The 13,525-nt window shown below is 38.6% G+C and overlaps 1 protein-coding gene across 6 annotated transcripts in view; it reads right to left on the bottom strand.

Moving 5' to 3' along the window:
* Positions 1–353: 353 nt before the first annotated feature.
* The window catches only part of LOC141106247 (uncharacterized), a 77,050-nt gene continuing 63,878 nt past the window's right edge, over positions 354–13,525 (bottom strand). For 3 of the 6 annotated variants that reach the window (XM_073596867.1, XM_073596863.1, XM_073596866.1), the window contains exons 2-8: positions 12,256–12,442; positions 12,057–12,143; positions 11,858–11,935; positions 11,658–11,735; positions 8,716–8,823; positions 6,113–6,181; positions 354–3,240 (exon numbers count right to left, since the gene is read on the bottom strand). In XM_073596867.1, the coding sequence (XP_073452968.1) occupies positions 2,864–3,240; positions 6,113–6,181; positions 8,716–8,823; positions 11,658–11,735; positions 11,858–11,935; positions 12,057–12,143; positions 12,256–12,433 (975 nt within the window). In that variant the 5' untranslated portion in view covers positions 12,434–12,442 and the 3' untranslated portion in view covers positions 354–2,863. The remainder of the gene's footprint in view (positions 3,241–6,112; positions 6,182–8,715; positions 8,824–11,657; positions 11,736–11,857; positions 11,936–12,056; positions 12,144–12,255; positions 12,443–13,525) is intronic. The other 3 variants (XM_073596869.1, XM_073596864.1, XM_073596865.1) reach the window with 1 other exon arrangement.

Raw genomic sequence — 13,525 nt, 5'->3', positions numbered from 1 at the left:
TTCTAATGTTGGGCATACATGTATTTTTTTTTTTCATTTAGCCCGTGGATATGAGGACATAGCAGAGAGACAGAGAGGTAAGCTCATCAGCTTGCTGCTTCTCCTTTCAATGAAAAGTCACAGGCTGAGGGAGGGACAAGAACTGTAAGTTTTATTTACCTGCAGCAAATTCAAATAAGATTTCCTGCACTGCTGTGTGGCAGAGCTGTGCAAATCTTTTTGCAGGTAAATCAATTCTCACAACGTTGTTGATGTTCAAAAAAAACTTGAACAGGCAAACATTAGCCATTATGCACATTATCCTTACATATACAGTAAATTTTATATAATTGAATAATAACACAAGAAAAATGTGCCTTTCCAATTGTTTATTTAACACAAAATTAATAGATGCAATGGTGTAATGTGGAAAAAAGTAAGTGCACCCTTAGCCTAAGCAAGCAGGCATTGCCCTCTTTAACTGAAATGACTTATTGTAAGCATCTTGCACAACTGCGTAGTTTTTTTAGTTGACTTTGTGAGATGTTTAGCTGCTCTTTCAAAAATGTATTCAGTTGAACAATGTTTGTAGGATTGCTTGCAATAACTTCCCCTTTTAAATGCCCCAAAACAGTTCACTTTCAAAAAATGTGTATTAAAGTATTACAGAATACAGATCATAACACAATTAATCAGGCGAGATATAGACAATGCACCTCTAGCCACCAAGACTATAGCCACCAAGAACATAGTTCCAAAAAGAGGCATAACAAATATTCAGAATAGTACCACAACAACATTTAAATTGGGTTCAAAACAGGACTACTCTAATTCATGACTCTCCATTTCTTTTTTTTAGCTATTTCTTTGTGGATTTTGTTGATTATTATTGTGTTAAAATATCAATTCCTGGTTTAACGTAAACTTTTAGACAGACTGCCTCACATTCTAATCAGTCACGCTTTGATATGTTGAAGAATTCATAGTTGATTTGATGACTGCAAGCTTACCAGGCTCTGAAGCAGCAAAGCAACCCTAAAGCATAATATTTTCACCACTCTGCTTCAGCTAATATGAGATTCTTTTCCTGAAATGCTGAATATGATTTGCACCATACATGTCTACTGTAACTATAGCCAAACAACTCTGTCTTCTGATTTGGTCCACAGCACATTGTTCCAGAAGGTATATTCTGTGCCTATATGTTCAAAGGCAAACTGTAGTCTTGCTGTAATGTTCTTTTTGGACAACAAAGGCTATTCCTGGCAAACTTTTCATGCAGGTTGAATTGGTGCAATCTTTTCTGATTGTACCTGCATACACTTGAACTGTTGTAGGAGTTACCTGAAGATACTGCAATGAAACATTGGGCTTCTTGCAGACTACTTTTAGCATCAAACTTTTAGTTCTAATCCAGCGTACACACGGGCAGACTTTTTGACCGGACTGGTCCGACGGACCGAGTCCGGCAGACAATTCGACCGTATGTGGGCTTCATCGGACCTGCAGCTGACTTTTTCGGTCAAAAATCTGACGGACTGTAGATTTGGAACATGTTTCAAATCTTTACGTTGGAACTCCGCCGGACCCAGTTCCTATTGAAAAGTCTGCTTGTCTGTATGCTAGTCCGATGGACGAAAACCAACACTAGGGCAGCTATTGGCTACTGGCTATCAACTTCCTTATTTTAGTCCAGTCGTACATCATCACGTATGAACCTGTCAGACTTTGGTGTGATCAAGTGTAGGCAAGTCTGTTTGTTCGGAAAGTCCGTCGGAAGTTCGCCGAAAGTCCATCGGATAGACCGTCGGACCAGTCAGGTCAAAAAGTCCGCTTGTGTGTACGTAGCATTAGGCTAAATTTCGTGGCTCAACCAGTTGAGTCATTTGAAATTCAATTACAGAGAAATGGTTGCTTTTAAATTAATGTGATGATCTTTGTAAATCCCTTTCCAGACTCATAGGCACCTGCAATCTTTTTCTGAGGGCCTTAGAGAGCCTTTTTGATCTTGGCATGCTGACACCACATATGTCAATAGCAACAAGAACACCAGACCCTGACACCAGATATCTAAGTTTTAAATAAGACAGATTCCACTTCTCACATTACATTTTAGATATATTTTTTATCTGTGCATTTAACTGTTTGCCTGGAGTTTAGCTTTATGGCTCTATAATATCTTTTTTATGTTTAAAATATATTTATTGGTAGTTGACATAATTTCCAGTAAAGATAAAACTATTGATATGAAGATCATTGTGCTCATAAGCCTTCAGAATATAATTTCACTTTCAAAAGAGGTAGAGAACACTTGTAGCTTTGTATTCGGGTTAAAATTAAAAATACACAGACACCAAGGGAGCTTTTGCCTCTCAATATCATGACAGGTTTCAAAAAGTGGAGCTAAACTTTTTTTCTGAAATGGCAGCATGGATGATAAAATTGAGCAGCAGTACTGATATATAAATTCTATTCATCCACAGGGATGGATATAGACTGTCACAAGCACATTATAGTGCTGCAAATGTGTAGGGCGGACAGCTGTGTCTGTAAGACAGGTCACAAAAAGTGTGCGGGAGGACAAACAGGGATACTGAAATGTACATATAAAGTAAAGCCAGAGAACATGATATGCTTTTAGTTTTATTACATAGTCACAGAACAATCTCAGTTACAGTTTGTGAATATGATTTTTGTGATGTATATAATAATCATTAATCTTGTTATAGAACATTATAAGTTAAATGAACATATACTAATATGTAAATACTTTTTTATATTAAGCAACCATTGCATTATATTTCATATGCAATATTTGAAGGTTATACTTAATTAGCAATCACTTTAAAAATACAATGAAAGACCACAATTATCTTCATATGATTTACAATTCACAAACTGTGAGGCGTCTTTGGTTACAGCCCTTATCATTCCATTTGCCATCAGTGTACATTTCCACACAGTTTTCTTTCCCTTGGCCACTGGGTTCTTTCTTGCTCCAGGGGGTGTAAAGTGCAGGAATTCCTTTGGGATCAAGAAAGACACCAGGTTTTGGTCCTTCTTTCAAACCCACGTATGCATATTGATTATGCTTCTTTGTAAAGAATGAGAGGCCATTGTTCTCTGCTTCATTACTGGGAATGGCCATACGGCCACCGATTGCTTGGCACGCAGCACTGGATTTTTCTATTTCTTCAATCTTTCCACTGCTGACTATCATTTTATCTCCTACCACTTGAATAAATTCTAGCAGCTTGAGTGCTAAAGATAAAAGACAATACAACATTGTGAAAAGTCTGTCTGAAATTGTTAGTAGGAATTGAACAGTTTTGTTGTGTATCTTAAAGCAAATGAGTTTTTCTCACTCAGGACAAAACAATAAGTTCCTAATGATCCCACTTCCTAGTAACATATATAAATCTTCCCCTCACTCCCTTGCTATTCACAACTGAGAGCCAAAAGAAATTCCCAATACTACTGAATATAGAAGAGCATGTGACACAATTCATGTGACAGTGCTGGGCCAATGAGCGCTGTTACACAAAGAGGGATAATAGTCCTGCAAAGCAACAGAAAAAAGTGATAAGGAGCAAAGGATAGGAAATGATATACTGCTGGGTAGAGATGGGCCAAACCCCCCCCCCCCCCATTCGGTTTGCAGCAGAACTCCCGCACAGGGGAAAAGTTCTGCCCTGAACCGCAAACTGCATTGAAGTCTATGGGAGCCGAACATTAGAAATCAAAAGCGCCCATTTTGAAGTCTTATTTGCAAGTAATTGACCATAAAAGAGGTATTAGGGTCTGGGTACTGCCCTGGGGGACATTTTTTTGTAAAAACTATAGTTTTTTCAGGAGCAGTGATTCTTATGATGCTTAAAGTGCAACAAAAAAAACAAGAAAATTCCTTTAATTCTGCCTGCAAAAACTAAATTTTGAAAGAAAAAAAACAAGTCAAATTACATTTAAATTGACTCGTGGTTGCAATTGCCAGCATCTGGCTATTAAAAAAAAAATGGCGTGGGGTTCCCCCCAAAACCCATACCAGATCTTTATCTCAGCATGCAGCCTAGCAGGTCAGGAAAGGGGGGGGCAAGTGAGCACCCCCCCTCCTGAACCATAACAGGCCACATGCCCTCAACATGGAGGGATGTTTTGGGGCTGGGGGGACTTAAAAACAGTACAAAGGTTTTTGACCTTTATTACAAATAAAAAACAATGACCCCCCCGATGTAAATCCATCGTCAATCATGATGCCCGCCGCACCGCTGACCCGAAAAAGAAGAAAAAAAGCTCAGCCCGAAGTGAAGGCAAAGCGCTGAATTTCTGGTTTGCCATTTAACAGTTCCTATATAGGAAAGGGCGGGCCACCCGGCGACATCATCAGGTTGCACCGCGCCTTTGTGACATCACCGACCCAGCATGCAATAGTTGGTGACATCACAAGGGGGCGGTGCCACCAGGTGACGTTGCCAGGTGGCCCCTGCCCTTACCTATATAAGAACTGTCAAACGAAAAGCCAGCCATTAGGCAGTTTGCCTTCATGGTGGGCGGAGTCATTTTTTATTTTTTATTCTGGTCTGGCAGTGCAGTGGCTTCATGATTGACAATGGATCTACATTGGGGTACACTATTTTTTTTTATTTTTAATAAGGGAATTACCAAAAACTGTTTTTACTTATTTTATTTTATTCACATAGGGGGTGTGATCTGGGGGCCCTCTTATTAAAGGGGGCTTCCAGATTTGAATACGCCCCCTGCCTGCAGACCCCCATAACCACAGCCCAGGGTTGTGGGGAAGAAGCCCTTGTCCCCATCAACATAGGAACAGGGTGCTTTGGGATGAGGGGTGGAGCCTCTCTTCATCCCAAAGCACCCCCCATGTTGTGGGCATATGGCCTGGTTTGGTTCAGGGGGGGGCGTTTGCTCACACCCCCTTTCCTGAATTGCCAGGTTGCATGCTCGGATAAGGGTCTAGGATGGATTTTGGGGGGACCCCAAGCCATTTTTTTTTTTTTAAATTGGTTCACCTTAAAATTCTTACCAGACCCAAAGGGTCTGGTAGGGAATGGGCAGGGGGACTCCCACGCCATTTTTTAAAAAATATTTTTTACTGCCAATGTTTTTTTTTATTTAGCTATCAGCGGGTAAGCCCATTAACAGCTGATGACTCATCGGTTGTTAAGGATGTTGCAGCCTGGCTTTCTGGCCCTGCTCCTTAACAACCTGATTTTACTGCATCCTGATTGGGCACAGTTCTGTCTAATCAGGGGAAGAATGCACTGTGCAGCCCGCAGTGCATTGCAGGGCATTCGATGGAGTGAACACCCGCCAAACACCCTGCATATTTGGGTGTTCCCCAAATGGGGTGAACAGCCAATGTTCAGCCTGAACTCATGCTCGGGCCGAACCATTCACCCAACACTACTGCTGGGGAGGGTTAAATTAAAGAAAGCAGCGACCTGCATAGGCAAAGCACACATTTACTTTAGGGGTCCATGCACATTGGACAGGAGTTTTGTGTTCATTGGACAGGAGTTTTGTGTTGTGTTCATTGGACAGGAGTTTTTGTGTTCTCTTTTGTGTTCTGCAGAAGCAGCTCAATGTTATCCCATGTGTCCACGTTTAGAGGCATGTTTTAAGATCAGCGTTTAGAGCCAGGGAAAAAGCCCTTCTGATTTGCTTTTGATTGGAGCTTTCTGGCAGAAAAAATGCTAAACACTCCTTAATGCGCCTAAATATGTGTACAAAAACGCTCGATATGAGCTTTTTTGTTCTGCCAAGGGAACTGGTGTTTTTTTAAGCCCAACAAGCTATAGGAATTATTGAGCTACTGGAAAGAAAAATGCTGCAGCTGGGCTAAAATTAAAAATGTTTGTTCAATTTATTTATATATTTTTATTTCAATTTTCTATAGCCTACTGCCTTCCCAGAACATTTAGAGGGGGGCAGAAGGAAGGTAGTGGGCATGTACTTCCTGAAGCCAATGCTATGAATATTCACCTCTTTTGCTGCTTCCTGCATCCTAATAAATATCTATAAACATAGTTCTTTGTACTGGACTACTTTTAATTTTTGTAAGACATATATGCTATAAGTAAAAAAGAAAATTAACTGGATCTGTTTCAATACTTGCCTGATTCCATTTTGGTGACCCGTTTACATAGCTCTACCAATGATGAAGTACAAGGTATGACAGGAGCATCTAAAGGAGGGAAGAGAGTTATTGGGGTTGGTTTGCTAAAGACTAAAAGACTGTGTATGGCAGTAATTCCGCGCTTAGGAAGAGAAGGGACTGCTGCCCCCCTACAAATGAATATCACCAAAGTGATATCCAAAAAATGGGTAATGATCTAAACAGGGGTGTTGGCGCTGTCCGGCTATATGCACATAAAGGTATATAAAAAACTACTCAAATAAATAAAGCAGAAGTACTTGTGAAAGAGGTGATGCGTGTAAACAATACGTGACAGGGCTAGGGTGTATTAAATGCAAACAATACCCTAGGCAGATAATAATACTAATAAAGTGCTGCGTGCTCCTAAAAGTGAAAAAATGAAAAATGTGCCTTAGTCCCAATTAATCAAATGTCCATATGTGTGTAAAAGAATATACCACTAATGCAAAGTGTGTAAAATACAACCAGTCTCCCTGGCATAAAAATGCAGTAAAGTGCAAAGTGCTCCTGAACAAATGTGTCTTAATCTCAATGCATCAAATACCATAAAAATAAATAAAAATAAAAAATAAATAAATAAAAAATGTACCCGCAGGTGAATAAACAATAGTGGCAATCAAAACAGAAATTTTGCAAATCAAGCACACAATGGAAAAAATAATAATTTAGAAGATATCCCCAACAAGTGTGCATAAAAATATATAGAAAGGTATGTAAATGTCCAAAGTTCAAAATCCCAAAAAATGTGTCCTTATAGTGAAAAAACAGTGATCTCAGCTTTAACTGATGTAGTCCCCGTCCTCCACCGCACACCCACTCGTGCTTGCACTCACCGGACTACCTCACCCCTGCAGGGGTAAAGGCATATGTGGAAAAATCCCACGATGGCGAATCCAGGGGGGGGGGGGGTTTCCTCCGTTGAAGGGTGTTATGTCCTTAGTAATATCCCCAGTAACGAACATCCATGTAAAGTGAGGAAGAAGGAAACTTCATAGCGTAACTCCACAAAAATTATATGAATTTTATTGGTAAAAGTCCATGACAAACGTGCTATCAGCTGTAATGTCTGTCAACCGGCTCTCTACTGTGTTGTCCCCCGTGTAACCGACAGGAATCGGATTCCTGTCGGTTACACGGGGGACAACACAGTAGAGAGCCGGTTGACAGACATTACAGCTGATAGCACGTTTGTCATGGACTTTTATCAATAAAATTCATATAATTTTTGTGGAGTTACGCTATGAAGTTTCCTTCTTCCTCACTTTACATGGATGTTCGTTACTGGGGATATTACTAAGGACATAACACCCTTCAACGGAGGAACCCCCCCCCCCCTGGATTCGCCATCGTGGGATTTTTCCACATATGCCTTTACCCCTGCAGGGGTGAGGTAGTCCAGTGAGTGCAAGCACGAGTGGGTGTGCGGTGGAGGACGGGGACTACATCAGTTAAAGCTGAGATCACTGTTTTTTCACTATAAGGACACATTTTTTGGGATTTTGAACTTTGGACATTTACATACCTTTCTATATATTTTTATGCACACTTGTTGGGGATATCTTCTAAATTATTATTTTTTCCATTGTGTGCTTGATTTGCAAAATTTCTGTTTTGATTGCCACTATTGTTTATTCACCTGCGGGTACATTTTTTATTTATTTATTTTTTATTTTTATTTATTTTTATGGTATTTGATGCATTGAGATTAAGACACATTTGTTCAGGAGCACTTTGCACTTTACTGCATTTTTATGCCAGGGAGACTGGTTGTATTTTACACACTTTGCATTAGTGGTATATTCTTTTACACACATATGGACATTTGATTAATTGGGACTAAGGCACATTTTTCATTTTTTCACTTTTAGGAGCACGCAGCACTTTATTAGTATTATTATCTGCCTAGGGTATTGTTTGCATTTAATACACCCTAGCCCTGTCACGTATTGTTTACACGCATCACCTCTTTCACAAGTACTTCTGCTTTATTTATTTGAGTAGTTTTTTATATACCTTTATGTGCATATAGCCGGACAGCGCCAACACCCCTGTTTAGATCATTACCCAAAGACTAAAAGACTGTTCACTTTGCAAGGGAAGTTTCACTTTGCAATGGAATTTTCCCCAGAGCTCAGTCAGTGAAATTAAGTTTCATCATCCAATCATGTTTTTAAAAAAATATGTTTTTTCATTTTCCTTGCACACGATTGAGTCTTTATGCAAAGTGAAATATTACCACATTTATTATTTTTTTTTCCCTTGCACATGTATGGGTGTCCTGTACAAAGTGATATTTTACCACATTTAATGATTTTTTTTCAAATTTTCCTTGCACGTGTATGGGTATTCTTCGCTAAGCTCTGGGGAAAATTTCCTTACAATTTCACTTGCAAATTGAACAGTTTATTTGCACTTAGTAAATCAACCCCATTGCATCTTTATGACTTAGATTTCCCCCCCATACTGGATATCTGAAACTGCTGTAATGATTTATTTACACATAACAAAATACATATATTGAAAAAGAACACCAAAAAGTATATTTCATGGATATTGTGTACCTGTTTTTTTCAAACTAGGCAAAAGTGGCTTCTTTCCAGCTAATCCTTGGACATTTGTGCCTGCCTTAGGTAGCGATGGTGCACCAATGCCAATAGTTTTCAGGATACCTGTGTAAAAGCGAGATGAAAGGTTATACCTAATGATAACAGTATATATAGTCCATAAAAATAGAATTGGATTAAATGCTATTTTCAGTATTATTATCTAGATTGTGTTACTTTCTTGATAACAAGAAAAAGGTTCATTACATTTTTTGTTCATTTTGGAAATAAAATGAAAATCAATCCGTCTATTTACTGTTTCTTTACTGCATCTGGTCTGGTTATCTATCTTCTTAACCATGCTGTCGACAAAGCACTACTTGCAATAAAAAGTTACTTTAACTGCGGTCAATTTCTGCAAACTCCAGAACAGATGGAGGAGCAGTCTATGGACAGCACTATTAAGCATCTGTAATACTAATTAGCCTTATCAGGGCAAAGTGACAGGTCCTCTCAAGGGTTCATCCTACCCCCCTCACCTCCATTTATGCACTCTGTTAGTTACTACACTAGTAGCCTCCCTCACTGCTCTCTATCCTCATTGGAACCTTGAGTCTAAGCTCTGTACAAGCAATGTTTTGGAGCTTACACTGGGATCTGCTTCCCTCCCATGACAGTGTCTGGATCTGGAAATTCATGGCACTGCATCCTGGGAGGAAAAGGAGAAGGAAACATGCTCCTTAATTGCTTGTATTTCCAAGAGTTTCAAAGATGCAAAGGAACGACATAGAAATGTGGCAGAGGTCAATATCAATGGGTTTGGGTGGTCTTTTAAGAACATGACACTTTGCCCTGAAATAGCATCTAAGATACATAAGTAATGTATTTTAGCTTTTAAAATACAGTATATTTAATTCTCAATCCTATATGTCTAAAACACTGTACATCTTGAACAGTAACACCACTACTGCTGTAACTCTAGTGTATTTCCTATGTCACCGTCTTTATTGAGCTATGAAAAAAGTATTAGCAAACAGCTCATTTCCTCCATGTACGCTGCTCCTCCTGTGAGCTTGTTAAACAATTCCTCTCTTGTTTCCAGTGTCTTAGATCATGATGATTTGCACCATTGTGCAATGCAGTGGAGTAGAAAATGTTACACTCTTTGGCTGACTGTACAGGACACACTTTTTCAGAAGAAAAATTGAAACAAATATCTGCTACTATTCAACATGCAAGTGATCGAAAATAACAAGCAATCACTCTGGAACTGTATGAGCTGTATCATATAATTGCATACTGGTGATTGTTTTGATAAAATCCTTTTTAGAATCATTGTTCAATCTTCTGAAAAATCAGCCTGGGTATGGCCAACATGAGCCTAGGTGGGATTTATTTTCTGTAATAAATTGTAGTAACTTAAAACTGAACTCCAGGCATATACAAAAACAACACTTAATACAGTTATGTATTACATAAAAAATGTCTTTTAAAATGCAGCTAGTGTGCTTCCTTGAATCTGTGAATTAACTATGAACTATTAAATAACTTTCTCTCAATGTTTGCACATTATACTGGTAGAGAGGCAATACTAGGATACAGTGAAAAAATGTGAATACCTCTAATTCTGGATTTTTAAGGCAATTTGAAAAGAAAAAAGCTATATATCTAATTAAAAGAGTATATTACATTTTAATTCACGTGATTAAAAATTCCAAAATTTGGAAGCGATACAAAAAGAGCATATAATGTATTATAATATTGCAAAATCGATCATCCTGAAGTGGTATTTCCCAACTACTTGCGAATACGCCATCCGTGCATATTGCAGATGACAATGGGTAGTGGGGATATCCAACTACCCATTGTATATGTATATAAACTATATTCTTCTTCAGGGATTAATACCACTTATCTCCTGCTATAATTTTGGAAAAGGCACTCCTTCAATGAGAATGGGGTTCATGAATGTCTGCAAAAAAAAGCCCTTCACCACATACAAGGACCACTGGATAGTATCCAATAAGGGCACCCAAAACGAAAAAGGGGGAGGCAAATGTTCAAATGAGCAAAGCCTCCTATGTGTCCCTCTGAGGTAAACACTATTGAAAAGTTTTGAAAAATTTAAAGCAGACTCCTTCCAAATGGATCCAGGCAGGTTGTTCTGATACCATTTGAGGAAAAGTTGCTCCACAACAAAAAGGGCACCCAAAACGAAAAAGGGGGAGGCAAATGTTCAAATGAGCAAAGCCTCCTATGTGTCCCTCTGAGGTAAACACTATTGAAAAGTTTTGAAAAATTTAAAGCAGACTCCTTCCAAATGGATCCAGGCAGGTTGTTCTGATACCATTTGAGGAAAAGTTGCTCCACAACAAAAAGGTCCACATTGGACTCAGTGGAGGAAGGAATGGCGTACTAAGATACAGTGAGACCCTAATGTGTGCTGCTGTTCCTTTACTGTCCATTCATAGGTTGGGGTGGGGAGGTGGCTTAGCTATATTGCTTAACTGCAGTTGAACAAGGTCAGGTCACCAACCTGGCTGAGCTCTCTGACAGTGCTGTGTATATCCGAGGACTACAAAGACAGAATTGGCAGATGAAACAGCTCCCATAAATATATTTCAGTTGTGTGTTTTCATGTATGCCTGGAAATCATTTCTAATATAAATCCTTCAAGCGGTTATACTATTAGTATTTATAACACATTACAATTATAAATTTGTAACTTGACTAAAGTATGTTTTGCATTAAAGCAAACAACCATCCAATCTCTACTAGTAGAAGTTGTGTGGAAGCCAATTAAACTTGAGGATTAGACTTTCTCTTGCTATAATATGGTACAATGTTGACAGGGTGTGATACAACAGCATTTCACCATTATGTTACATCATATTTGTTAATTGAATTCCACAATTATGTTCTGTTTATACATGTTCATATTTTTTTTTTTAAATAATAACCTTTTATCCCAGAAATTCCCAGGCCTCTCTTCACTTCTTCTGTATTTACTTTTGGGATCCCATTTAGATTTTCTTTGCCTGGAACATTTGACAGGGTGTGAAACAACAGCATTTCACCATTATGTTTCATCAATATTTACTAATTTAATTTTACAACTATGTTCTGATTATACATGTTGACATTTTTTCCAAATAATAACCTTTTATCCCAGGAACTCCCAGGTCTCTCTTCACTTCTTCAGTATTTACTTTAGGAATCCCATTTAAATTTTCTTTGTCTGGAATATTTGACAAGGTGTGATACAACAGCACTTTACCATTAAATGTCATCATTTTTACTATTTTTTTTCCACAATTATGTTCTGATTATACATGTTGATATTTATTTTAAATAATAACCTTTTATTCCAGGTACTCCCAGGTCTGTCTTCACTTCTTTGGTATTTACTTTAGGAATCCCATTTAGATTTTCTTTGCCTGGAACATCTGACAAGGTGTGATACAACAGCATGTTACCATTGTGTTTCATCGTATTTACTAATATATTTCAAAAATCATGTTCTGATTATACAAATTGATGTTTTTTTCAAACAATAACCTTTTATCTCAGGTACTCCCAGGTCTGCCTTCACTTCATCAGTATTTACTTGAGGAATCCCATCTAGTTTATCTTTGCTTGGGACACTTAGAAGACAGTTGGCTGGTGCTTGTGGAAGACATGTCACCAGACACACCAGTGCTATGAGCACTAGAGATCTGTGAAAGAATTCCATCATGGAAGTCTGCTGAAAAAAATGCAATATTACATAACAATCACTCATGTCTTGTGCCATATTGTTAGAAACATGAATTTCAATGTGTGGAAAAGTTCTCTCATACTTAGAGCAGTGGTTCTCAACTCCTGTCCTTAGGACCCACTAACAGGTCAGGTTTGCAAGATAACTGAACTACATTACAGGTGATATCATTTGCTGCTCAGTGATTGCAGTATTCTAGTCTTCATCTCCCCAAGGTAATACTTAAAACCTGGCCTGTTAGTGGGTTCAGAAGACAGGAGTTGAGAACCACTGACTTAGAGGATAACTTTGCTTTTAATTCAGTTATCCTTAAAAAGTATTTACCCATTCCCAGCAAGCTCACCCAAATCAACCACTTACCTGTCCATGATTTATGGAGATCTTTGCTGTGGAGCCTCTAGGTGCCACACTCTTCATGAAAACTCTGAGCTCTGACACATATGGGCAATGGTTTCCCCATTTATTTCTACAGAAAAGCCATTGATTGTGTGCCTCGAAGATTGATAGTCTTCTCATAGGAATGAGAGTTTTTATGAAGAGACTGTGCCCCATGGTAAAAGTCTTTGTAGATTGCGGACAGGTATATGGTAGACTTGGACAGCTTGCTGAGGTGGGAACTACAGTTTAGGAATACATTTTAAAGTACAGTTATTTTAGACATTGTTAAATCCCGTGTAATTTCTCAGTTTCATGCAGTTTTTGTATAGAGGCAGACAAAGGAAAAACCCATGGACGATTGTTGCCATTTTTTCCACATATGGGGAAAACAATCTTCATGATTCAAAATGACTATTCTTTCAAGTAGTCAAAATGATAACACATTTAAAAACAATTAAAAAATACATATACTGTATAAACTCGAGTATAAGCCGAGTTTTTCAGCACTTAAGAAAAAAAGTCCCAAAAATAGAGTAAAAAAAGGGGCGGAGCCGTCCCACTGGGTGCCGCACATGTATCATCCTGCCACTCCCCTGTCAGTTTCCCCTCCCTCCTGCTCTTCTCAGAAGTGTCACGTGCATCCTCCCAAGTGCCTGGTAGCGTGATATCATGCTGTGTTTCAGAGATCTGAAT

Source organism: Aquarana catesbeiana, linkage group LG08 (genome assembly GCF_042186555.1).
Source record: "Aquarana catesbeiana isolate 2022-GZ linkage group LG08, ASM4218655v1, whole genome shotgun sequence".
In the NCBI taxonomy this organism is placed as follows: domain Eukaryota; kingdom Metazoa; phylum Chordata; class Amphibia; order Anura; family Ranidae; genus Aquarana; species Aquarana catesbeiana.
Note: the sequence above shows the minus strand (reverse complement) of the source record. Positions and strands in the feature narration are given on the sequence as shown.